The sequence below is a fragment of the Pseudopipra pipra genome, chromosome 1 (assembly GCF_036250125.1).
Source record: "Pseudopipra pipra isolate bDixPip1 chromosome 1, bDixPip1.hap1, whole genome shotgun sequence".
NCBI classification, from domain to species: Eukaryota; Metazoa; Chordata; class Aves; order Passeriformes; family Pipridae; genus Pseudopipra; species Pseudopipra pipra.
The window spans coordinates 124,824,040-124,851,106 of NC_087549.1; the positions used below are offsets into that span (position 1 = coordinate 124,824,040).

The window sequence follows — 27,067 nt, forward strand, 5'->3', positions numbered from 1 at the left end:
TTATTTCGGAATACTGTACATATGAATTAAATTAAGGAAACAGAGCTATTAGGAGAAAATATGCAACTAAAAGCACTCCCTGTTTTTTCTTAATCCTAAATCTGACCTTGTTAACAAGCAGGTGCAATACTTCACACTAAAACCAAAAACAATAAAGAAGCATGCTGTCCCCATTTTAACTCTAATTGTCCTTTTCTTCAAATCATATTAGTTCCCATTGGTTTTATGCAATATTCTCCACTATTTCCTTTTGTTCTTTTCAAGTTTATTGTAGTCATGGAAATAGGAGTACAATCCTTTGATCTCTCACATCACACAAAAGTAATCTATGAGAATACAGCATATGCCATGATATGAGAAATGTATCCCAGTTGAATTCTTTAGTCAAAAGAATTATGTACCTATGGCATCCCCTGTGAAAGTTCTCTGCAGTGAATTATTCATACTGTTATTACTGAGTACAGCAATGAAAAGGCACAGCCAAAGTGTCTTGTATATACCTTAGGTAGGTGATGTCCTTATTAACTCTTTCTCTATTCCTTACCAGGGTAAGAGATGTCTGAAAGTAACCTATAATTATATAAAGACGTAAAGCAGCCAGCATCCAATTAAATGTTCTTTATGGTATTTATCTTCCAGTTACCCTCTTGTTCTTAAAGAGTGTAAAAAACCAGGTAATGAACAACAGAATGCAGTCCTGCTAAAACGTATGTCATTGTCGTTGCATCAAAAAGTGACTTACTGAACCCAAGTGGTTCAATTTACCTCCTCTTTACACATTCTAAAATGATACAAAGGAATAATAATGAAAAGCAGAATCAAAATCTACCTTTAAATTTTAACAGGAAAGCATATGGATTTTCTACCTGAAAACATCAACAGGAGAGCAGATGGGTACACAGAAAGATGACATCTAACAGTCATTTTATTAAATCTGTCATTTTAAAGATGCAGGAATTAATGAAAGTAACAAAGCCAAACATTTACTCTTGGCTCAGCCAGTGATTTGCTGCATGGTCTCTATATGTTTTGAAAATACACAACAGAACACCATCACATCAGATAATGGCTACTTTATGTACTTTATTTTTGTGACACTTCCTTTTATTAAATTGCAGATTTATAAGCAGTTGTAAACAATGTGAAAATTATGAAACTGAGTTCCTCACCAAAACAAACAAACAAATAAACAAAAAATCACCACTCCTTTTACTAATAAGCATTGTACTTCCTTGAAAACCTTGGAAATAAGTGATTCAAGCATCCAGGGAATTTCTTTCTGCAATAAAATGCTTCCTCCATCACTATCCTCTGCTTGACTTATACCACCCGCCTAAGCTTAACTTTACAAAGTTTATAGACAGATGTGCAAAGGTCAAATTAAATCACCAGTAAATTTTATAATTCTATTTCTTCTGGTAAAAACATCATTAGGCATATCTGCAAGGTATGCATTAAATCATGAATAGATTGTATAATTGCACTTCTCCTAGTTAAAAAATACTTTTCCAGTATACTATAATGCTATTATAATATCATATATGCTCCTCTTTATCACATTAGCCTCTAAAAATGTGAATGCAGCTGATACTACAGTCAGACAAGGATTATGATTTACAATTATGGGCTACGATTAATAGTCCAACTTATCTCTTAGGAAGCATGGCATCAAAAAAAGAAGGTTTTGTCTCATTTTTTTTGTTATTAAAAATGTGAGCAAACTCAATAAAGAGCAGAACATCTGCTCATCTGGAAATAGTGCTTTTAGGAACTCTCATACTCTCACACTATGACACCTACATTACTGTTTTCTCACAAAACAACCTTTTGTATTAGAAAGGAAATTATTGTTTTCTGATAATTGTAATGAATTATGATGATTTGTAAAGTTATTTTCTCAGCTCAGAGAGAGATTCGTTAGTGCTAATAAAATATGCATCAAGATATAACCAGCTCCCTGTGACGTTGGCTATGAGTTTAACAAGTTAAAATTTCACCAAATGTTGATAAAAATATTAAAACCTGCTCCTTCTCTTTAAAGCATATAGCCAATTTGCCATTCTACTAACATAAAACATGCTAAAATGACAGGCTATATGAAAGAGAAGAAAAACAATAAGCCTTGAGGGTTCTTAAATAGTAGTCCTTTGTGTTAAAAAATCTTCAACTATACGTACCTAAATGTGCATTATAGCACATATTTTATTTATAAAATGACACAAGGTGGAACTATCTCAGATATGGAAGCCTTCTATAGGAAACAGTGTTGCCTTAAGGAAAGGGCTGAATACTCTGAGGAATGTATCTTTCTAATTTTTATGAAGGAATCCAAGATATTTTCAAGGATTTAAGAAAAGTAGAAATATTAGCTCCATGAAAACAAAACAAACAAACAAAAACTCACAAAAGGTACAAGCAAACAAAAAAACACCAACAAAGGAAATAAAAATCAAAATAAAATCTCACAGAGTAGACAGCAACAGAAGTGATTTTTCATTTGTTTCTAATTTTCCTCCTGAGCTCATGGAAAAAAAAGTTTGTGTATCTTGATCTGAACTTCACTAGAAATTAATATTCATCAATATTTCTTTTATTAAGTGTTAGTGTTGGCAATATGGGATCTGGCACAAATCTGCCAATATGATATGCTTTCATTAGTCTCAGGAGTCCCAATCTGCAAACATAAGTGCACATGTGTAACTTTACTCAGGCTAAGTAGCCTAACCGACTTACTAATAAATTGATATGTAAATATATTTGTCTAAGCATTTGCAGGATCTGTCCTGTATTTCCCAAGAGCAGTCTTCCCAGGAACCTCGGTGGCCCCTAACTATGGATGCTGAAGCCTGAGAGACTTCTCTCCTGCTACAGAGTGTCTAGATCTGAAAACCAATTCATGTATAGAAGTTCAGCTTTTTTTTCCAGCAGCACCACCAGCTGGAGCAGCTAAAGAGATTAGGACCAAATTCTGAAAGCAATTATCCTGAAGAGAGTAATTCACAACTAACATTGCTAAAATACCTCAATTGTTGCTTGCCCTTAGAGTACTTCACAGGAGCTTTTCTGGTTTTGGAGAGCACGTTACAAGTTACCCTGAAGATATCAGGCTGGTTGTAAGGAGTCGGTTCTGTAGGGTGTCAGGTCTGCAAACACACCATAGGGGTTTCCTCACTTATTCCCACTTCAAAGAAGCATTAAGAACAATTTCTCTTTATTACAGTTTTTAACTAGATTTCTTTCCCCTGTGATGATTAATTAGGCGTTTGTTACAATTTGCTTTCTTTCCACCTCTAAGAATAAATGTCCCCTTCTGCTAATCAGACACAAACAAAATGTTTTGAAAAGTAATCACTTGCTAAAAAAAATGGAAATTGGGCTTCTGTGTTGTGAGGAATGTACACACATAGCACAGTGAAATTTAACACGGGTAAATGATCTGACTACCTCAAAGTGAAGTTTTTGCCTTCCTACAGTGGCCTTTCACCCTGCCCTTTCCTCCAATCTGAGGAGAGCTGATGTTGATGGAACATATAATGGCTCCTTTCCTGTGTAGTAAAGTCAGCAATAAAGCTCAGTAATTAAGGTGACCGGGGAGGCCCAGCCCAGCAGGCTAGTGGTGTGGCGAACACTTTCAGAACTTCAAACAATATCAAAGTCACTGAAAAACGGGCCTAGTTCAGGACTGGTTTGAATTAAGCCTCACTTCCACACGCACTTTTCAAATCCAAGCTCAAACAAGAAAGCCAAGGCCTTCTGGATTTCATTAGAGCCAATTATCTTATCTGTTTCATCTCAGGCCTGACCCTAAGGCTGGCAAACAGCTATTCAGTGCGTTTGTGTGGTTGTTTGAGAAAGCCTCCAGCCAGCCAATGGCCTGAGGAACTGCTAATTAAAACACAGTTGCCCCCTGCCTCTAGTGATTAAATATTTTCAAGCTTTTGTAAATAATTTTTCCATTCTTTGCCCCAAGCCTCAGAGGTCCAATACATCCAGTAATTTATTTAGTTTGTCAAAGAATACTGCTGGAAATAAAAGTATAATAGAAACTTAGGAAACTCTTGTATCTTGCATAACTTCGGCAAGTGACATTCTACAAGCTTGCAAAACATGTATATTGTTTCTTCTGTAATTAAGCCTTAATAACATCATTGTGTTTGAAGTGATACAGTGTATAATAGGCCCTACATTTTGTTGATAATCATCATGTTTCCTCAGATGTCAACAAGATATGTGCTCATGGGCTTCATGAGATCATAATGCTGAGTGATATCTGTGCTTCTGAGATGGATGGACCCTTATGAGAGGGTGGATCACACTTCGAAAGCATATTTGGGAAGGACTGAATCCTACCAGTAGCATACTTCTGGAACTGAAAAACAGCTCCAGAATACAGGTCCGTGCCCCCATGTTCTAAATAAATTTTGGTCAGTAAAATTTGCATAAAAGACATCTGGGCTAGAGGACTTAATCCCTTCACCTATTTGCCTTTCTCAAGCCCTGGGAAGACACTCCCTTTTCCATGAGATCAGAGAACCTGATTCCAGCCTAGTTCTAGCCCTGGTCTCCCTCCAGTGCACCACCTCATATCACGCCATGTCTCACATGCAGCCAGTGTCACCAGTATTGGGGCTGTATACCTCCCATGCAACATGAGAGGGAGAGAGGAACTTATATCTCCTAAATTAACCTCTTAACCCTTACATCTTAATATTATCCTTAATAATACAAACATTTATATTAGTACAGTGCATTGGACGTACTGTTATGAACCAAAACCCATGGCATAAGACACTGCACAGAATGAATAAAAAGATAGCTCATGTCTTTGTACTCCATCACAGAATTACAGAATCACAGAAGCAACTAGGTTGGAAAAGACCTTTGAGATTATCAAGTCCAACCTATGACCTAACGCCGCCTTGTCAACCAGACTGTGGCATTAAGTGCCACGTCCAGTCTCTTCTTAAATTCCTCCAAGGACAGTGACTCCACCACCTCCCTGGGCAGACCATTCCAATGTCTGATCACTCTCTCTGTAAAGAATTTCTTCCTAATATCCAACCTAAACCTCCCCTGGCACAGCTTAAGACTGTGCCCTCTTGTCCTACTGCTGGTTGTCTGGGAGAAGAGACCAACCCCCACCTGGCTACAACCTCCTTTCAGGTAGTTGTAGAGAGTGATGAGGTCTCCCCTGAGCCTCCTCCTCTTCTCCAGGCTGAACAACCCCAGCTCCCTCATCCACTCCTCACAGGGCTTGTGCTGCAGTCCCTTCACCAGCCTCACTGCCCTTCTTTGGACACGCTCCAGCATTTCAATATTCTTCCTAAACTGAGGGGCCCAGAACAGGACAGGTGCAACTTAACTAGTGCTGAGTACAGGGGCAAAATCACTTCCTTGGTCCTGCTAGCCACACTATTCCTGATACAAGCCAGAACGCCATTGGTATTCTTGGCTACCTGGGCACACTGCTGGCTCATGTTCAGCTTCCTGTCATTCAGACTATGGGGACTTGCTGAACTATGGGCAGAAGTGGTACATGCCAGAAGAATAGAAGCCATCTTAGCAGTACAGGAATTTAACTACTGTCCCATTTTATGTGAGGCAATATAGCAAAATAGAAGTGCAATAAAAGATTTCAAGGAAGCTAATGAAGGAGCCTTGTAGCTGTTTATGAGAATATACTGCAAGTATGAGCATTATCACACAAAAAACCAGAAAACCTGCACCTGGTATCATGATATGTAAAATGAAATTCATAGGAGCATTCTAAGAATGACATTGCAATAATAAACAAAAAGGCTGAAAATCAGAAATCACTTTAGCTGGTTGGGATGGTAATATATTCTGTATTTCAAAGACGTGCTGCAGAAAGAATTTGCAAAATTCAGACATTGCTGTGTTGTGACTTCCAACAGAGAAGGTCAGAGGTAACACAAGAACTTGCCTGACTGACAGGCACAAAAATGGTTTTACCTATAGTAGTAATGGCTTGGGGGTAGAAGTTTGGTAAGGCTGAGATTGAACTAAATGCAGATTTCCTCAATTAGCATATCATATAGTTACTATAAAATTTCCTGATGTACAGAGGAGACATATCTAGAACAGAGAAGCATTTTGTTGACAAACAATAATAGGATTTGCATTGTGGATGAACTGTCCTCTAGACAACCACAAAGAAGCAGGAGAGGGGACCAAGACCAAAAGCAGAATGCCATGGAATCACTGAAGAAAGATCAAGTAGGAAAATACTGATTCCAAAAAACAAGTTAAAGGAGCTACTTGAAATGTTGGGTGGAGGCCAGAGGCTACCAAGTCCAGAAGTGAGAGAAGGATGAATTTTCAAGAAAAAGACCATTAGGGTAAATAAAAGTGGATGACATACAAGCTAAGAAAAATGAGGGTGAAATATAAACTATGAGTTTTGTGCCAGGAGGGGTTCATGCTAAGACTGGTTTCAGAGGAAGGTTGAGATGCTGTTTTGGAGAAGGTCTAGAATAGAACCATAGAACAAAAAGCAATCTGTACACTTGAAGATAAATAGACAAATAAGAGAAGAGAAAAGCTTGTGTCTCAGGTAGATCAAATGATAAAAAGAATGAGGGCCTGGTGACAAGCAAAAGAGTTTGAGAAGAGCAGATGAGGAGCAACTTTGTGATCAGAGGCATACAACAGAGGTGTGGGAAGAAAAGGGGCGTTACAGATGCTGTGAAGAATCTCGTGAATGGTCAAATTATGACTCCAAGAGAGAAAGGTGAAGGTGGGAGGGAGAGTATTTGCAGTCTTGGAACATTATTTATACAGTTTAGTACTACTGGAAAAATATTTCCAATATTTGAAAGTTCTTAGATTTGCTTGGCAGGACCACAAAAGACAACATAAAAAATTCTGGGTTTGTTCAGTGATTTTTCACATAGTGGCCAATGACTGAACTTAACACAGAGAAAATCAAAATGAGCTGAAAAACACTTATTCACGGCATGTTTTTACTCTCAGGGGCAGTTAATACTTAGCAGTGGCACATCTGATGGTACAAAGTGAAAATAATCACTGCCTCCTTGGTTATTTGGAAATTACTCTTGAAGCTATTACAAACAGCATTTCTTTTGCTGTCTTTGTTTGCAGTCTCTAATAAAAATTACATTGAAAATGATGGGCAACTTTTTGAAATACTTTTTCTTTTTAGAACAAAATGAGGCAAATGAGCAGATAATAAACTGGCATTTTCAGATCCAAAGGGGATGTGTTTCCATAGAGTTCATCACATAGAAAGTGAGGCAGATGTTAATGAAGCAAGAGGAATGAGAAGTCCCTGTGGCACAGATATCGAAACACTTGCTGAGGTTTAACAATATATTCTTAATCTGCAAACATCTTTGCTGGACGAGTAGGAGGGTTGGATTGGATAGGGTGGTAATTAGCCCCCACTCTTCCATTAGCCTAATAATTCAGGACTAGACCAGTAACTTTTTCAAGAAATGTACTCTTTTACTAAAACATAATCTTTTTTATATGTACATATCTTTGATATTTTTTAGATGGAGACTTCTTGTAAGTATGCAGAAAAACCCCCCAAAAACATTCCAAATAATCTGATTGCAAAGGCATTAACTTCAGATGTGATGAGGTCAGGTTCAAGTCACTGATTTGTAAGAATGGAGGACAAGAAATTGTCTTCAATCTTTCACGCTATCACAGAATCATCAAAGTTAGAAGAGACCTTAAAGACCAGGTAGCCCAACCATCAACCCAGCAGCACCATAATCACCCCTAAACCATATCCCCCAAGTGCCATATCCAGACACCTCTTCAACAGTTCCAGAGATGGTGACTCCACCACCTCCCTGGGCAACTTATTCCAATGTCAAACCACTCGTTAAGTGATTTTTTTTTTTTCATAATATTTAATCTGAACCTCCCCTGGTGCAACTTAAGGTCAAGTCCAATTCCAAAGGGTTAGGGTTTTTCACTTAAGATTTTCTAGTTTCCTAGGGTGATGTCCTCACCATGAGGTTAGAGACGAACATTGTCACAAAAGGGTTTGAAACACAAACTTAGTTGTTTTCTTGGAAGCTTTCGAATAGTTTTGGGTTTGTTCCAGTTTAGAAGAAAATCAGATGTCATAACCACAGTTCCTGCTTACTGGAACTGCTGTCTTTAGTCATCTCTGCTTTAGTAATGTACTCCCTGCACAGGAGGGACAAAGCACCAGACTCCAGTCAATTTACTGACAGGGAGAAAAAGAATCAAATTAGCTGCATCTTTCCCTTCAGCCCTCCACCATATATCTTCTGATAAGCATGTAAACTCCTATGCGTGGCACAGGAGAAATGCATCCCAGACATAGCTATTTAACCTGGTTTATACTGCACTGTAATTTGTTTGGTTTCATTTTTCATTTTTTTAATATAAATTAATGATTTTGGTAACTTTATTTTAACTGCTGATACAAATATCAGAAGAAAACTTGTGGTAGGTAAACATATAAATCAGCTAATTATATACTTCCAAAGTTTAGTTTGTTTCAAGGCATAACAACTCTTGAAACTGCTTGTATATAGTCTTAAAGATTTGATTGCTTAATTAGGTTAAACGTAGTCACAGTAGCTAAGATAAGATCCTGCCACATGTACTTGGTGAAGAGCCTCTGATTTCACAAACTCTTTTAACAGTAATTTTTGCAAGAAGTTACTATTTTGTATAAGTAACAACTCTGTATCTTAGCTATGAATTATGTTGGTGTGCACGACTGAGACCTGCATAAGCTAATGACCCAAATGATCAATTTACTTCTAAATCCTGACCCTAGTAAACATGATCCCAAGACAAAGACTCCAGTTTGCCTGAAAAAAACATACACAATGGCACATCACTCCAACTGAGCATTTTTCTTATGCTGCCTGAAAGAAACAATATCTCAGAGTTTGAAGTCTGACGGATTCCCTCACACTGGGTAACAACTTGCTGTTCAAGAAGCTGCACTGATTTAATGGGATTACTCTTGGCCCAAGCAGTATTGTTAATACCACATAATCATGAGTCATAGACCTCCCTGAACTTATTCACTAGATATCTATTTTTGAGACATTTATGTTTTCGTAGTTTGAAACTTCTCTCCAGAAGACCAAAAGCTGACTTTAAAAAGTAATTAAATACTTGGCTGGGGCTCCAACAATATCTAGTAACAGGAACCCTCATAACATCTTGCAGCACTGAGTACAGTGCTATTCAGCATAATTCAGGATTTCAAAATCTGACTCTTGCCTGATTTTCTATTTTTCTTCAGAATTACTGGAGCTTTAATTGCTAGAATATTTTTTTCTATGAAAAATACTTATTCCTTTCATGCAATTACATTATGGGCAAAGTGTAGCACAGGTACACACAATCTTTAGGGTAAAAGAATATCTCCAAGGAATTATTTGTGCAAAAGCATGAGAACATCTTTAAGCACAGATATGCCTTGGATGTACACATGGAAACTAACACTGAGACACAGGTGTGTGAGTACACATGACCTCACAATACTTCTCTGCAGTCCTGCTTATGTTTGAAAGGATCAAAATAAAAACTTGCATTTCTTTTTCTTCTCTAAGAATTAAAAGAATAATAGTGGAGGTCTCATTAGCTAAGCTGGCTAAAGAAAGCATGAATAAGAACTGTGTAGCTGAAAGGCCTCTGTTTCTGCTGTTCTTGAAACAACACTTCTGTCTGATTCTGGATAATGGGCTTTTAATAAAAATATCCACCAAAGGAAAACAATTAAACAATACATAAAGCACCAGGGTGCAATCTAGTGGTTCTGTTACAGTCTGGAGCTGTTCCAGCAGAGAACATGTGGATATTTTTTACAGGCTACAGTCTAGTTCTCATAAGTTATTATAAAGCAACAAAATTTAAATTGGGGCTGGACATCTATACAAACACTCAGTGTTGCTGTGGGACTTTTAATTCAGACCCGAAATTTATCTCCATTTAAATGCCGCAGATATTTTAAATTTTAGGATAAAAATATCTTGTGCATTCTTGCTGCATTTAATTTCTTCCAGGATGTTTTTGGTGATATTTCTCACCTTTCCATCAAAGTACTTGACAATATGGCAAATCTTTATCCACACACCTCTATTCTTTCATCTGTCTGGGTTAACAAAAATTGGAAAATGGTTATATTGGAAAAGAGTTCAGGTATTTTTCAGTACTTTGAAACTACAGATCATGTATGACTTGGGGTTTTAATCAAATAGTTTTTAACCTGAACCACATAAACCTGACACATGCCATATTTTATTATCCTTTCTCCTCCACCCCCTAGTCTGCCATGTCAATAAAAGAAATTGCATCTGTAGAAAAGTAAGCCAACACTAATTAATTTCTGTAATGAAAGGTTTCACTTCTGAGTTCCAGTGAATGAAAGGAGCGTCATATACAGTTTTAAAAATCCTGGTACAGAAAAGGTGAAAACTTAGGGTATTTTAGTCAGAAGTTAGATTTTCCAAATAAAAATAAAGAAGTAGGAAGAACAAGAGGTCACAGGGTATAAACACTGTTGCTAGTTTTAGTTTTATTGTGAACTTTGAAGTATAAAAAATGTTGAAAAGCTGTTTATACCAGTATTTCAAATGCTTTTAACTCTGCTTCTCCATTTCCTAAGGACTCTGTCCCCATCCCCATGATACTAATCATCTCAGTGCTCAAAACATTTGTCAAGAAAAGAAAAAAAGCAGGAAAATTTACGAATATTACAAAACCTTCCCCATCACACCCAAAAAATATTCTAGAATCACAAATCATCAGGACTATGGAATATTTATATATGAAAATTATACTCTAAACAGATTTTTAAAATAATATTTCAAGCAAACTTCTGCCTTCTTCAAACTTCTTCAAAAGAAATGGCTCAGATACTCTTAAGTTATCTTTCCATAGCTGTTTGGTACACCTTTATTTGAATTCTCCTAAGACATTTTCTATGGCAGAAGGGAAAAGAAAGACATCTCTGGTTGAAATGTGCATCTTTTAAAGACACTTGGTAGAAGTCAACAAGGTCAGAAATGAAAAACTGATTGAAACTGTAACTTATAACTCTGCAGAATGCTGTGGGTGACTGAAAGCAAACTATATACATCCACATAGAAACTACTGTTTATATTTCCTAGAGCTTCCATGACTGTGTTCTGCTCAGCCATAATTTTTCTTCACAAAAGCATTGCCCTTGACAATGCACAAGGACTGTGGATAACTAGCACTCTCAATGATGTCCATTTCCATTTGTGTAAATCATTAGCTGCCTGTCGTACATAGGACAGAGATTCTGCCTTTCTCTTTACACAGTGAAATGCTGAACATATTGATGTCAACAAATAGATGAGAGAGAGAACTATAGTTGGAATAACCTTTACCAGTTATTACAAAGCAATATATTGAGAAATAATTAGTTTCCATTAGTAAAGATAAACATGGCATTTTGCTAGTCTGAGGCTATTGCAAATGGAGTTCACTGATAACACAATAGATTAAAGTTCTAAAGATGTTAGCACAGTCTACTTCTAGTTCTTTTATTGACTCACCAGGCTGAGCAGCTCACTTGGCTTTTTCTTCCTCCCTCCTATACTTTTGTCTTTTCATCTCTTTGAAGAGATATCAAACATTATCAAACATTTGAATCAGAAGCTGAGTCTCACCATATTTTTTAGATGCAGTCTAGCTACAATATAGCCTCAGCAGCAGCCTCTAGATATTACAGTCATAAAAAATCAATAGCATTAAATTATGGGTATTTAGAATCATTGTTTGAAAGAACTTTATTCTCAAAAGCTATTCTTGGTGGAATTCATTAAACATCACAATACACCATTGTACTGTGACTCACTTCAAATAGTTAGGTACAGTTAGGAAAAAATGCTGATTTTTGTCTTCTACATTCTTTGCTATGTTTATCAGAAACCAAGGTTTCTACTCAGTCAGAGAGTTATACAATATTGCAGAGCAATGATGTCAAAGATAGCCATAATAATATTCAAAATAATATAAATCGATGGCTCGCCCTCATGTGGTGTATTTAGCTCATTTCCAGAAAATAGCCAAGCCTCAGAGATAAGCAATTAAAATTATCTGGCAACTGAATACATTTCTAAACAAAGACAGATTGAAAAAGACTAGAAATACTGTATTTCAAAAGAAGAAAAATAGGAAAGGACATGACAGAGATCATACAAAGGTATTTAAAATAATAATGTGAATAGGCAAGAATGTGGGTTTCATCTACACATGTAGTACCTAAACAAATGGACATTTAATGAAAGTGGAAGAGTAGCGATTGGAGCTAAATAAAGAATTTTTGTTTTTCAGACACACATACTTAAGACCATGAAATTCAATACCAACAGGATACATGAAACTTCTTGAAGTTATCTCCAATTCCTCACTGAACAAAAAGTTATAAAAGTAGAATTTACAAGAAAATTAATTTAATTTATGAAAATATAGGCTAGCTATGCAAACTTAAATGAAAAAATGTAAGAAAAATATAGAAATATAGTGTTCTTCTTAGGGTATTAAAAGTATAACTTAAATGGTAAAGAAAAATCAGTATCTATGCTGAAACAGAGTTAACAAAGACAATGTATTTGAAAACAACAGAAGTACATTTACAAAGTTTTTAATTTGAAATGTCAAAATTAAATGTCACCAGATCCAGAAATACAAAACTAAGGAAAAAAGAAGGGTTGATATACATCAATGCAGTCTCTCAAATAACCTTAACTATGCCCTGTATGGCCTCAAGATGACAATTAATATTTTTGTTAATATTTTTGAGACCTTAGAATACAAACAGTTTTAAATGTATTTATTTTCTCTCAAACCAAACACTGAGAACTGCAAGACAGGGTGAAGATTTTCTGCACACCTTAATTTTCTTTCATTTTTACATTTTAACACACATGGTTTCAAGTATGATTTTAATTCTGAACTTTCTTTGTTTAAAATCATATTTGCGGGTAATTACAAATGTTGTGCTATATTTTAAATTAAATCGTAGATAATCTTTAACTCTGCCTTAATGGCACCTATTTTTTTTAATTTGATCACCCTCTTAAATTAAAATCAAACACGTGACTGCTAAAAAATAATATTATCATACAGTGTTTCTAATCATTCCAAGAATCATACACACATATATGTTTCATTTTATGCAAGCTCTTATGGCCACGTTCATTGATATGCTGTGGATGTTTTATGCTACTCTGGAGTAGTGCAAAGCAGCCAGAGCATACTGGTTGGTTAAGCCAAATTTACAACTTTTTGTTGAATAAAAACAGTGCAAAGTGGTTGGAAGGCACACTTCAGTTTCCTTCTCTCTCTTGCTTCTCCCTCACTCTTCTCAACACTCACATTTGCTTCCACTGCCTCCTGTATCTTCTATATTCTACTCTATGGAAACACAGCTCTCCTGCCCTCTGTAAAATCCAAGTACACACATAGATACATGTGCATGTACAAAACAGACCTGAGCCTCTGTCTGCTGCCTGTTTTACTGAGCACATCTGGTATAATGTGGAGCTCATGAAAGTAATTATTTGAACACTACTAGTCACCCATTGCTCTTATTTTTTCTATAACTGTTGGCAGAAGAGAGCGGATTACATCCTCATAAACTCGAGTGTAAAATCATCCTCTTAGAAAATAGCCACCATCTCCTATTGCTTTCAAAGAGATTAAAGCAAATTTAACCTGAATAGGTGGAAGTAAATGATGAAACAAACTCTCCAGAGGGATACTCCAGGCCTTGAAAGTAATGTGAAAGAGCTGTGCCTTTTTGTTATCTTAGGAGAAAAGAGATGCCTGCCCTTTAGAAAAATGTCATTATTTCAAGGATTTCCGTAGCTATACCAATTGCTTAACTATGGTAAACATCAAACAACACTTTTCTGGCAGAACTAAATGGTATAGTGATTTGATTACTGCACTTTCCATTATGCAGAGACTTCTCTCTCCTGCATTTTCTACTACCTCCTTGTAGTTAACATGAGCAAACTCATCTTCTTAGTAGAAATGGAAGAGAAATTAAAACATATTCTTTTATAAATGAATTAGCAGTCTTCATCTTAAAATTGGCTACAGCCATTTACATTTGATTTTGCCACAGAGTTAGTTCAAAAATACAATAAACTCTTCATGTAGCACTGAAATCAAAATGGCAGACACAAACCAACACCATTATTTTTGCTATTCTCCACGATAGTCCCAGTGCAGCCACTCACTCAGCATGCCTTTGAAGTGACTACTCTGTATTATGCCTTCACATTTTCTTCATTTTTTTACATTGAAAGTTGTTTTCTTCCTGAAGAAATAGAAATACTTTCTCAAACAGTTTGAAGGAAGAGTGATGCTCAATATTATTCAATCCTAAAAGGATTTACTGAAAATAGATTTATCTAGTGATTTATGCAGTGGAAAATAACTAATATTCCGCTACCTGCATGTGTATATATGTAGATGTGTAAATGCTTACACTCTTCTACAAATATATTCTGGCCTAAGAACAATATACCTGATATCAAACACATTGTCATATATAATACCTGATGATAAGCTAAACTCTAGAGATAGAAAAAAAGCTTTGGTCTTTTTTTCTGTGGACATTATCATTCAGAAGGATTTCTGCTGTGAAATTTGACAGTCAATCAAGCAGTAACAAGTTGCCTAGTGTCAAGGCTGGTGACACTTTGAATATGTGCTGGGTGCAATTCTGGGATGAAATAAGGGCTCTGCTGGTGAGAAGGTGAAAGCTATGTGCACCCCATAGGGATTTTTAGATTATTTTAATGCAAATTTCTCAGATCTAAGAACTCAAAGGATTAAGCTCTGGAGGCTGCCCGTAAGCAGAAAGCTTTGGCTTCTCTCCAAACAGGCTCCACCCATCTGCAAACTTACACCTTGGTTACAAGGGACAGGACCTTCACCAACACCCACTCCTGCCTTCATTAGGGACTAAATACTGGGTAACCTCTCTGTGTACTGGAGAGTAGGTATGATGTCCCTTATTTTTCTCTTAAAATTGAAGATGTTCAACCTTTTCTCCACCCCTTAGTTCAGATCTTGTCTGTAAGTCTGTCTATAAAACAAAGTAATTTAATAAAAACCCCAGTATTTTCCTTTCTACGAAACCCACTTATTTTCTTAAAAACTGATTGCAGGTCAAAATTCCAGAACAACAGCTGACTTGCTGGGATATTTTACCAACTCTTCTGTTCATTTTCTCCAAGACTATACCTTCCTTTCTATCTATGGCTAAAGGATAAACTGTGGATCTCTCTTGTCTGACTACTGTCTCACAATTCTGTTCTGGTCAAACTGAGAACTCAGGCTACATTATGTGTGACACTTTGGATAATAGCAGGGATAGATTCTGGTCCATGGATAAGGTGTCTACGAGGAGTTGTAAATTTACCTAACATTCAGACTAGATGCATAGAAAACAGCTACTGGTCTATCCCATGCACTTCACGAATTTTTGTATTCACCCTTCAAATTTCCATGCTGTTTGCTTCATTGATCCCCACTCAAAACCATCATACCAGTCATACTAATCCATATCAATAAGCCCTACAGAGGGCACAAAAGGGGATGAGAGGTAAGGAAACATTTCCTGTTGCTGATACTTGTTTGGAGAAAAAGAAAACAGCAGTATCTATTGTAATCAAGCAAGGATATTATAATTCTTAAAAAAAAATAAAGGCAATTACCTATTTAACACAATGTGTAATTTTCACATTAATTACACAGTTAAATGGATGCATTTAAAATAGCAGCATTACATTTTTCACCATCAGCAATTTATTAAAGGGAAATCCTAAGCTTTATCTTGAATTTATGTGACTTAAAAATATAATAATTATAATTAAGTGTATGTCTGCACATGGTTAGCCAGTAGCTTACATGAATTTTATTTTCCTTATTTCACAGAAATAGCGCTGCTTTGCTTAGGCATAGAGATTGAAATTCCCTCTAATTCTGGAGTAATAGGCATAGCAGCAATATTAGCTGCTCCAAACTATTTACTAGCGTGTCTTAAAACAGAACTGTGAAGTTCGTATTTGTAAATGTACTATTAAGCCCATGTATTTGTCTTCAGGATAGCAGTAGTACCAATTATGGTTACAGTTCAAGTTTTGTGAGTCTTCTGTTGAATAAGCTGCAACCACCATTCTCTGCATCAATAGATGGCCACATTACCTCTATCATTAGTGGAACAGTTTGGATCCAAATCAAGAATGTTGGGGTGGAAATACCAAATATATTAATATCAGACACTAATATCAGTTATTTGAACCATCCAGTTCCTTAACCTATATGAAAATCTCATCAAAGAATAAGATGTATCCTGGAAAGAGCTTGAGGCAATACTGAAGTGTAGGAAATTTGGAGCCTGCCACTTACTATTTGTTTAGACTCTTTTTTAAATACAGGCAAATGGAAATACAATTAGAACCTTTTCCACAATAACTGTGGGATATTGTGATAAATGCACTACTTCAAACTAAATATCTTAAAAGAGATTGGAGATACATATTGGTTGTCTCATTGTCTTTCCTGCCTACCATTTTCTACTAAATGAAAACCTCCTTACAAATATGTAGCATTTGCCCAGTCTCGAAAGGTGAGTTGCTCACTAAATCCTTCCATTAAACTGCATTACAATGAAAGGAAATGCAGTAAGACAGGACTACTGAAACTCTAAAAGATTGTGTTTTAAACTAGTTTTCTCTTCCCTGGTCCCATGAAAATAACACTAAATATTATGATGCATCATCTATGAAAGGATAAAATTTCATTTAGAATTAGCTATTGAAAGTGAAGAGAAATAGAGCATGTAACAATTCCTATCATTCTTACTGTGATATTTCACAATTATTTACTTTTAGGTAAATAACACTTTACCACAATTCACAGAAAAAGCTAATGCTCAAATCTGTGAGCATCACGATGAGTCTTTCAAATGAATGAGAGACACTGGATTTGGGTCATACTTCACATTACTTTCTATCTGCTCTACTGGCACGTAACTGCAATCAATGTGAATGAGAACAGCTATTTTCTTCTTCCTGGTGTGAATACTTGTATTCAAATGTTATAGGTAGTCAATTTTTAATGAAAAAAACAGTGACCAATTAGTAACTAGAAATTATTCTGTTAATTCTGCATGGATGATCACAACAATTAAATTATCCTTTTACATTATTTACTAAACTCTCATATACTGGGATACCAGAATTAAGTTCGTTTCACCATAGGTCATTCTCCTTACTTTCAGTATTACATTAGCTCTTATTCATGTGCTTATGCTCTACAACTAGTTTTCAAAACTTTTAAAGGTACCAACCTGAATGCTGTGAGATACTCAACATCACCCATAGGGGGGTCCAAGCCACCTGTCCAAGCGATATTTATGTTATACCCTTCACCAGGGCCACTTCCAACCTGAAAAATAGGAATAAAATGCTAAAAGGAGTGAAAAAAGAGGAAAAAGGAGGAGGAAAAGAGAGAGGGAAAGGGAAAAAAAAATCTCAAATGTGCTTTAGAAACAAACATCAAACAACATGTCAGATCAGCCTAGCCTTGTTTGACAAGGACTGCTCTGGGTTATGCACTTGTTCTCTACTGGTCCCCTGCTCCCAGTGGACAATTTGGTAATCTGGTGTAATTTAAAGAACCAGAGAAGGACAAGAAAATTAGGGGTAATCATGCAAAGCAATTACCTGAAAGATACAAATAAAAATGGGGCTCTAAAGAAATAAACCTAACCTCATTTGGGGCTCCACTGCCAGGGAAGAAGTTGCCTTCATCATAGCGATGGAGGGAAACATACAGGATGCTGGGGTCAGCATAAAAAGCCTGCTGTGTACCGTTGCCATGGTGAACATCCTAAAGGAGAAAGAAAACAGATGACAAATGTAATAATGTCCAACTCAGTGTAGAGAGCTCAGTTCTGCTTTCTTTTACACCCCCCTCCTCTCTCTCTCTCAGTTTCTCTCCCTCTCCCTTGCCCTCCTTTTGTCTTTTCCTTTCCCCCTCCCTTCACCACCCCATACTTCCTGAACTTTCAGGCAAATTACTCTTTAATGCACTCATTTTTTAAACTGGCTTCTAAAAATCAGGAAACCATAGCGAGCGTGCCCTGGAGACTCCAGATGAGCAGTCATTGAGAAATCCCAGTCCTTTTGTACAATTAGATATTTATACACCGGCTCTTTGTACTCCTTGCCTCAGTGATGGAATCTAGCATCCTGTTTTATGGAAGAATTTTATGACTTATTAACTGCCAACAGTTCATAACCCCTCAGGCTTAATTAACTAGCCTCATTGGCCTCTGAAGAAAGACTAATGTTTAAACTACAAACTAGTATTTTGCAGAAGGATCTATGGTTTACAGAGCTTTTTCACAATTCTTGACAGAACACTAAACATAAGAGTATTCATTGATTTGCCAAGTTCCACTATTGAGGTCAAAGGCTCTGCGACCAGCTGAGTAAATTGGCTTTCTTGAAACATTCAGTTCAGTTCAGTCCCTCAGCAGTTAGATCCACATCAAAAGAGATGCCAGATGCAGAAAGGACTTCATACTTCATTTTTGCAAAATCATGACGGCAACAGTTGAAGACATAGGAATATGATCTCATTAGCTATTAAATCATCTGGCAGATAGGATGGTGCCTTTCACAATCGAGGAGTGACCTTGGCTAGTCTCCATATTTCAAACATTATATAACAACAGTGAAAAAATTCTGTCATTACATAAAATACTGAAAAAGAAATGCTGACAGTATATCTATGTAACAAAGGCTGATGATGCAGGCTTTTCCATTTTTTTTAGCTTGTTTTTTACTGCTGTACTATGTGGTGAGGCACATAAGAATTCTACAAGTAAAAATGGAGAATCCACTTGCCTTTCAGTAAAAGAAAAGTAAGAAAAAAAATTTCTTCACTGGCATTTCTAAGAGGCTGAAAAGTTATAGATATTATTAATTCTCCTCTGCTAAGCCATCCCTTTGACATTTCTGATTTAGAGAATAAAGAAGGAGGACAGACAAAGTACTCTGAATGGCAACACCCAGTCACCCAGTCTGTATTTACTTTACAAATGTTATGAGGTCTAAATCAAATTTAGTATCAGAGGAACGACAGTCACATTTTCCTCAGAATGCACCTCAGAAGGTTCAAGGTGTACCTCAAGGTGTACAATGTCAACAGCACAGCAAGCACTGACCATTGCTTGTCCTCCTTGCAGCTGATGCAGCCCATGACTTTTACCCACATTGTTCAGAACTCTCTACATTGATTGAGTCTTACTTGTACTGCATTGTGCTTGACTTGGTCCTCCTCTGGGACCTCTGTAGGGTAATATTATAATGGTTTCTTTTCTCAGTTGAAAGTACTTGAAACAACACGAGGATGGAGTTACAGCCCAACTGTGACTTAATGCCAAGGGTAAATGTAACACATTAGAGGTGCAAAGGAGTACACACTGGTGTGATGGTGTTGAAGATTTGAAGGCAGCCAGCGTAGTGTTAGAGGGTTCTGACTGGCACATGAAGTAAACTCTGGCATGCAGACTAACCTTGAAAATCCATTCAGTCTTCAGCTGTGACAGAAGTGATTGGTTTACCCCAACACAGACTCAAATCCTGCTAACATGCATACAAGTATGGATGATCTTGGAACGAGGATTGCAACCTGAGCAGCTGTGCTGGGCACATATACAGATCTGTAGGGATTATGACTAAAAACACAATAGGACTTCATTTTGTGATTTTAGTTTTTCTTTTCTGTGCATATTTGGGGCTTTAGATAACAGTTTCCAAATGGGAAGAAAAAAATATTTAAGTGGCATAGAGACACCTTTTTCTCCTTTTTATTTTTTTTTAATTCAAATCTCAAAGCTATCTTTCTTGTCTAAACCTTAATTCCACTAAGGGTTACTCAGTTTTGAAGAGCAGTAACTTCTCTGGTTAGACAAAGGAATGTGTTCTTTAAGACTGCGGATGTTAGCATGTGGGAAATGAGTTCATAATCTGCCCTTAGTAGATCAAATGTATTCAGGGTATGTAAGTCAGTTCAAAAACAGAGATTTATCCAAGTGGTGGGTAAGGGAAAAAAAAAAGTCAGAGTTTTAGTGTAGAAACAAATGAAGGGAAGATTGATAACTAAAAAGTTAAGAATTTATATATGAAAACGTTGCAACTATGAAGACACCATTTAATTTGTAACTAGAGTATACTTTAGTGTGTGGGATTGGATATTACTTTTTAATATTTATATTGTAGTAACATGTATAACTGCCAACTTACATGGGATCCTGCTGTGCTAGTCACTATCAAAATATAATCTTAAAGGTTAATTTCAAGTCTAACATCTGTAATTCCATTCTTTCCTTCAGATGCCCTAAGTTCTCTGTTGGTGGGAATAAAGACATCACTATTAACTTGTTCATTCATTCAGTTTGTCCTGTGATTTATCCATAGTTTGCATGCATAAGAAATGTTCCATATGAATTTTTGTACATCATTACTCTGACCATAGAGCAGACTGGGGACTGGACTGCAACTGCTCTAGGAATGAAGCAATCAGTATCAGCCATATATTTCTTCCTTTTCATCAGCTGAGTTATTCTGGCCAATGGGACAGAGTTAGAGAGAGGCTGAGCATTCCCTATGTACTTTCCTGGGCAAGGATAGGCAGCTTCACAGGTAATCATTTGCACAGGTAATGATTTGCACATCTAACCTTGCTTTGAGAAACTGAAGCTGAATTTCTAAGTGTTTATTGCCTAAGTATGTCAAAGGGAAATGTTTTCTTTTCCTGACAAGGCAGATTTAATACTTATAGACAAAAAGACTTAGAAAAATCTACAAAATGCAAACTTTGAATAGGATTTTCCTATTAAAAATGAGAATAAACAGAGACTCTACTTTTGGCCAGCACTTACATCAATGAACTGAAAGATTCAAGTCAATGAACAGACACAACATATAGTAGAAGTGAATTTTTCAAAAATACTAGTTTCTGTCAGTTTATAATTATGTTTATAAATTATAGGAGACCAATCTGAGAAATATTTGAAAAACATTCTAAGAATACTTAATCTACCCATATACTTATTTTACCACTAATTTTTCACTTGCCATTCCTTCTCCCATACTCCCCCTTTCTCTGCTTCTCTTCAACAGCCAGTACGCGTGTTTAACTGAACAAAAGTGCTAGATGGTAAGGCCATGACTCCACAATAAGATTTAATTATGAGTGCAGATATGAACAAGATTTAGACTATTAAGCCCTGCACTTCAAAAACCCTTTAACATATTTTGTCTTTAAATCTTTTATCACCTGCAAAAATTAATTAAGTGCAGATGTAACAGGTTAGGTTTTGATGCCAGGGTTCATTTCCTGTCTATGCTTTGTCAGACACCCTATTACACCTCGTCATGAACTGTAGGAAAACAAAAATGGTGCTCATAAATCAGCATTCAACTTTCCTTGGGCTGTGCATTGGGCTGATCCTTTAAGTGCAAGGCAGAGCTCCAATTCATTATTCATGAAAATAATACAGCCAACATGCCAAATGTCATCTGCATTTAAATAATCCATTTGTTAAACATATTAAGTATTGTGTAAGAATGCCTTCTATTAAAATACAAGACTAATCCAATGAAGTGGTTTTTTAATCACATAGCTTTCATTCAGGGAACCATCAAAACCTGACATACATGACTTGAAAGCTTCTTAGAGGGAATGACCTGCTGATTTGTTTAATAATATCGAAGTTACACAACAAGTCAAGTCATTGCTAGCTGGGCAAAGTGGCCAATTTGGTTATCAATGCAACAACATCCTTTAAAGAACATCTGACTATTTAAAGTTTGTATTCTGTAGGGAAAAGTAAACTTGAGTTCTATAGGGTTATTTTAACGGTGGAAGTATCAATTCATTTAAGGACCATAAAAGTTGCCCTGATCTGTGCCTTCTTCTCATTAAATTGCAGTTAACACCATTAAAGTGAAACATACATGTTTATAGCTTCAGTACTGCCATCCTGGCTTTAATGAGTTCCCAAAATCAGAGGAAATGCACACCTTTATTACTTGTAGGAATTAAAAGCTGGAAAGTCTGACATATAAATACAAATTCATTATATTTTATCTAGATGCATTGAAAGTGTGATGCTTGCCAAGAATACATACCAGATCTACAATCAATATCTTGCCTATATTTAGCTTGTCTCTCAAGTATTTGGCAGTAATTGCAATTGAATTAAAAAAGCAGAACCCCCTGTGGAATAGAGAAGAACAGAAATAAGAAAGCAAATCAGTCAGGAAAATAGCTATAAATAATGTTCAGAGCATTTTAAAAAATGCTATATGATCTCTGAGGCCATAAATCTGCTTCTGGGAGTACCTGGAAAGCCTTTTCAGTCATCTGCTAACAATTACAGTTCTTCAGAGACATGCACAACGCAGGTGATTGCCAGTAACCTTAGTGCTCCAAGATGGGCAATATTCCCTGGTACTTACATGGCTGTTGATTCTTCAGCATGATGGCCTGGGGGCCTTACAACAGCAAAGCCATTCTGTAAGAACAAGATAGGTTTTCAATTATCAGCTTAAAAAAATACTTGACTGAGTGCAAAACAGAGCAGCAGGCAGATGGGATTGAAATCTATTAGAGGCTCTTTTTCTGTCCAATCACCCATTCACAGTACTGCCAGAAATAATATAGTTGAGAACAGTGGCATATAAACTTACATAAATACACACATGCACATACATACATATACACACAACGTGATCTAAAGAGGAGGAAAAAGGCAGGATGAGAAAGCCCTTGTTATCAATTCTGCTGTCTAGAATTCACATTTAAAGGAAGCATCTAAGATCATGTGATGTTAATTTGCTCCATCTTGACATGCTTCAAAATCAAAGTAGCTTGAGGTTTATATTTTACATGACTATCCACTGTTGACCTTACCTCTGTATGGACTAAATGATAAATTCAGACCCACACACATGTAATTTCTAACAGTAGAAAAAGGGTGACAATGAATATCCCATATTTCTGCAAACCATAAATTAAACTTGAGAACCTGCCATGCTTGCAAGTTTAATAGATTCCCTAAAGTCATTTTCTAACACACGTTCTGGAACTGTATATAATTTTCATAAAGTACAGCACTAGGATCAGTGATGATCAAGGAATTTTTGCCTCTAGAGTCACTGAGGATAAAAGAAAAATGAAAATTCCTTCCTTCCAGTGTGGGTAAGGTAAAGGGAAAATGTAGAAGTTCTGGCAAGGTAGCTCTGTTCAGAAAGTCAGATTATATATTAAAGAAGCAAGTGTTTCGTAAGGTTGTGTATCATATCAAATTTCTCTTACAACAGATTAAGAAATAACACCACTGCTTCATTACACTTACTCTTTATTTCAGCTACTCAAGATGGTTTATTCTACTCAGCTATATATTTGCCATCAAATTAATGATGATTACCACATACATAAAAATAAGAAATTGTAATCTGTACATGAGGTATCAGCCAAATTTGTATTTTCACATCGCCTCACACAAATACCATCAAGCACTGTATTTTCAGAGAGGAGGGGACAGGAAAAAAAAGACTGGAATATTTCTGTACTTAATGATCAGTATTAAAGGAGTCCAGTTCAATATACTCAAACTAGATAAATGTGAATGTTTCAGCCTTCTCTTATCTGAAACAAACATAACAATCATTAAACTTTCACTCACGCAGGTGTAAATAAGGAGAAACAACATGGCAGTTAATAGAGTTAGATTGGTTCCTGTGAAATCTGTTTATTTACAATCCTACAGATGTGTGTTTTGCGTGTATCTGTGCAATTGTCTACCTATGCTGATTCACTGGCATTACTTTATAAACAAATACTATCAGGTTGTCTCATTTAATTTGCTGCCAAATGTAATCCAAGCAGTCAGCTGCAAAGTTTTGTGGAGCATGGCCAAAGTTCTATCAGACTTCAGTAAACTTAAATTACAATGAAAACAGAGTGCATCTGTAACAGTGGTTCTTCTGGCCACCATTTAAAGAATCTGAGGGATTTGACATCATGCCTTATTATGCATTAAATGTCCACATTAAAAAACCAAAACCAACCCCAAAAAAATACAACAAGCCAACAATTAAAGGCACAAAAAATATATACGTTCTGATTTAGGCAGGCATTCCTGGAGATGGGATATAAACTGCCTATAGATCAAGCACACCAGCAAAAAAAAAAAAAAAAGGCCTTGTGGACTGCAGTAATCCACAGAACTAAACCAGCTTTAGACTTAGCTAAAACCCTATTCCTTATCCTTCTGAGGGTTTTTTAACATTTCCTTTTCACACAAAATATGACTTAGAGAAGAATTCAGTAAAGAATTCTTTTGTAGCATTCATGAAAAAACAAAGTATGTGTATGCTGAGGACTGTACAGATAATGATGTGGAAAAAAACTCAGCAAAGAGAGTATTACTAGAGAGAGAGCATGATGCTACCTGTATTTTGTTCTCTCAATATTTTTACAAATTTGGAAAAAGTCCATGCAAGGCTTACAACTGCCCCTCCTCAGCTCACAGTTCATTATCATCTAAGTTTATCAGCATTCCCAAGAGATCAATATAATTAAGACGATTATCTCTGGGAGGATTTCATTGGGCAATATAGAGACAGAAAACATCAATACTGTTGTTTTTGACAACATGAAAGTACAGTACACGCTTCTCTTTTCTGTTCCTTTTTTTTGACATGACTCTTTGGAAGTCCTGTTCTGTGACATCTAGCGAATTTCTGCAATCAGAACTTAACTATTACAGTTCTCCATGAGCATGCAGAATATCCACATCAGGTGACCATATTTTATGTGTTTTTACATTACAAAATGTTCAGTGTTCACATGGGAAATTTTCTTTTTTAAAAAATACAATGTGTATTTCATACCAATGTTAAAACATATAGTCAAATTATACCAAACACTGAAAAATAGTTACCATACAGTAGTAATAGCAACTTTTGCGCAATTGATAAAAACACTTCATTTGTCCTCCTTTCAAGCTTTGCCTGAACACAGTGTACATTAGCACAATGGAATGTGAATTCTTTTCTTTAGGCAATTTTTAAATACCAGACAGTGAGCTCAGAACAATAGATAAAAAGACAAAAATCTGCTTTAAAGACAGAAAGACTAACACAGAGCAATATGTTAAAAATTAAGCCAACACACATAAATGCAAAGCATTTTTGTACAGAGCCTTATTTATACTAGGATACAGACACCTTTATAAGTAGACAGAACATTAGACTGACTGACAGACGTGAACATTAGAAAAAGGAATCATGTGTGTGCCATTATGTGATTACCTTTATTTGAGCATAAAGAGTAAAGACTGAATAAAGATATTCTACAATCTGTGCATATTTGAATAACAAAGGAAGAGAAGTCTGTCCAAATTCAGTTTACACGGACCCCTAGTAGATAAACCCACTGAGATGGACCTTTAATGAAAACTAAAAAACGTGTTAATATTTTTCCACAGTAAGCTAAGTATTCTCTTCTTTCATGACTCTAAATAGGTACTTGGATTTTTGATCTCCAGAGGTGCACATCCTACTGTGGCCTTCTTGTCTTTGGTGGTAGAGTTGATTCCTTTCTGCAGTGTGCTCAGTTACAGTACTGGGCTACATCATGCCCAGGCCTCTCTATGAACCTTTCCAAGACAAGTACTCAAGACAATACCATAACATGGGTGATTAATTCAGGGCTTGGGACTGGACTGACCACCTATTGCAGAGTTCCACTGGTGTTTCTATCATACAAGGTGGTAAAACAAGACATAGGCAGTTTTTCTCTAGGGCAACATGTGGTCACTGTGGCGAGGCGTGAATGACTCTTCCCTTCATATGACAGTAAGGAGCTTGCTCTGCCTTGATTCCAAGTGGACCAAAAGTGACCTGGCCAGTCGGGTACTCCAGATATGGTGAGAAGCCTCGCTGAGAAGCAGTGTATAGTAGTTTCAGTCTGGTACTACTCTAGTAAAATTATCTGGCTTTTTGTTACTGCAAAAAAAGCCAGTGCCATGCAAGAAATAGCAATGAATCCCAGCAGGCACTCCAAGAGCACTTACTGAAGCAGTAGAAGACCCAGGTTCAACTACTTCTTGAACATGGGGATGAATTTCTAAATATTTTTCCCACACTTCTTTGTGTATTTAGATTATGTGGTCCATAAAGTAGATATTGAGACACATCTTTTCAGTCTGAGATTTCTAACAATAGGTCTAGAGTCATGTATGCTCTTCCTCAGCTCTTATTCAGACATCAAAACCTTGAATTATTATTATTATTATTATTACATTCCTTCCAGCTGAAGGAATTGAAGGTCTTCTTGTATTTTAAGCTGTAAAGCCTTGTATGAAAGAGCACTACCATCTAACCCAACTATTCAAGAGGCAACAGGCACAAACCAAAACATCAGAGGTTTCATCTGAATATATGAAAATAACCTTTTACTATGGGGGTGACTGAGCAATAGAACAGACTGCCCAGAGAGGTTGTGGAGTCTCCATCCCTAGAGATACACAAAGTAGCTCAAGGGTCACTCTATTTGAGCAAGGGAAGTGGATGAAATGACCTCCTGAGGTCACTTTCAACCTCAGCTGTTCTGTGATTTTGAGATTCTGTTCAGAAGTTCATAATCTTTGAGAAAAGGCTTTCAGGAAAATGGGTGTATTCCCTAATAATGAGCAAATTTCTCACCAGAACTTTTTCCTGTTCACTAGTTGATATAACAGCACACCTTGCCAAGGACAGCTTTCTTGGGAACCTCTGTGTATTTCAGATGGAGACCTGGTAACTAACTCAGGGTCTGAATTCCACACTTGAAGGTAAGGTTAGGTGTTAAAGTTGCTATTTTCTACATGTCTAAATCCCTTAACCTATGTAGCATTTAGCTCTTAAAATTAGCAGTGCTTGAACATGGCGTTCTTGGACTTGCACTTGCAACT

General features: G+C 36.4%; 1 protein-coding gene across 15 annotated transcripts in view; it reads right to left on the reverse strand.

Moving 5' to 3' along the window:
• The window catches only part of HDAC9 (histone deacetylase 9), a 460,274-nt gene that overhangs the window by 75,704 nt on the left and 357,503 nt on the right, over positions 1-27,067 (reverse strand). For all 15 annotated transcript variants that reach the window (XR_010435224.1, XM_064675750.1, XM_064675761.1 and 12 more), the window contains 4 exons: positions 22,566-22,621; positions 22,236-22,323; positions 17,803-17,922; positions 17,381-17,478 (listed from right to left, as the gene is read on the reverse strand). Coding sequence is in view for 14 of the 15 variants with exons in the window: in XM_064675750.1 (XP_064531820.1) it covers positions 17,381-17,478; positions 17,803-17,922; positions 22,236-22,323; positions 22,566-22,621 (362 nt within the window). In the remaining variant the exon portion in view is untranslated. The remainder of the gene's footprint in view (positions 1-17,380; positions 17,479-17,802; positions 17,923-22,235; positions 22,324-22,565; positions 22,622-27,067) is intronic.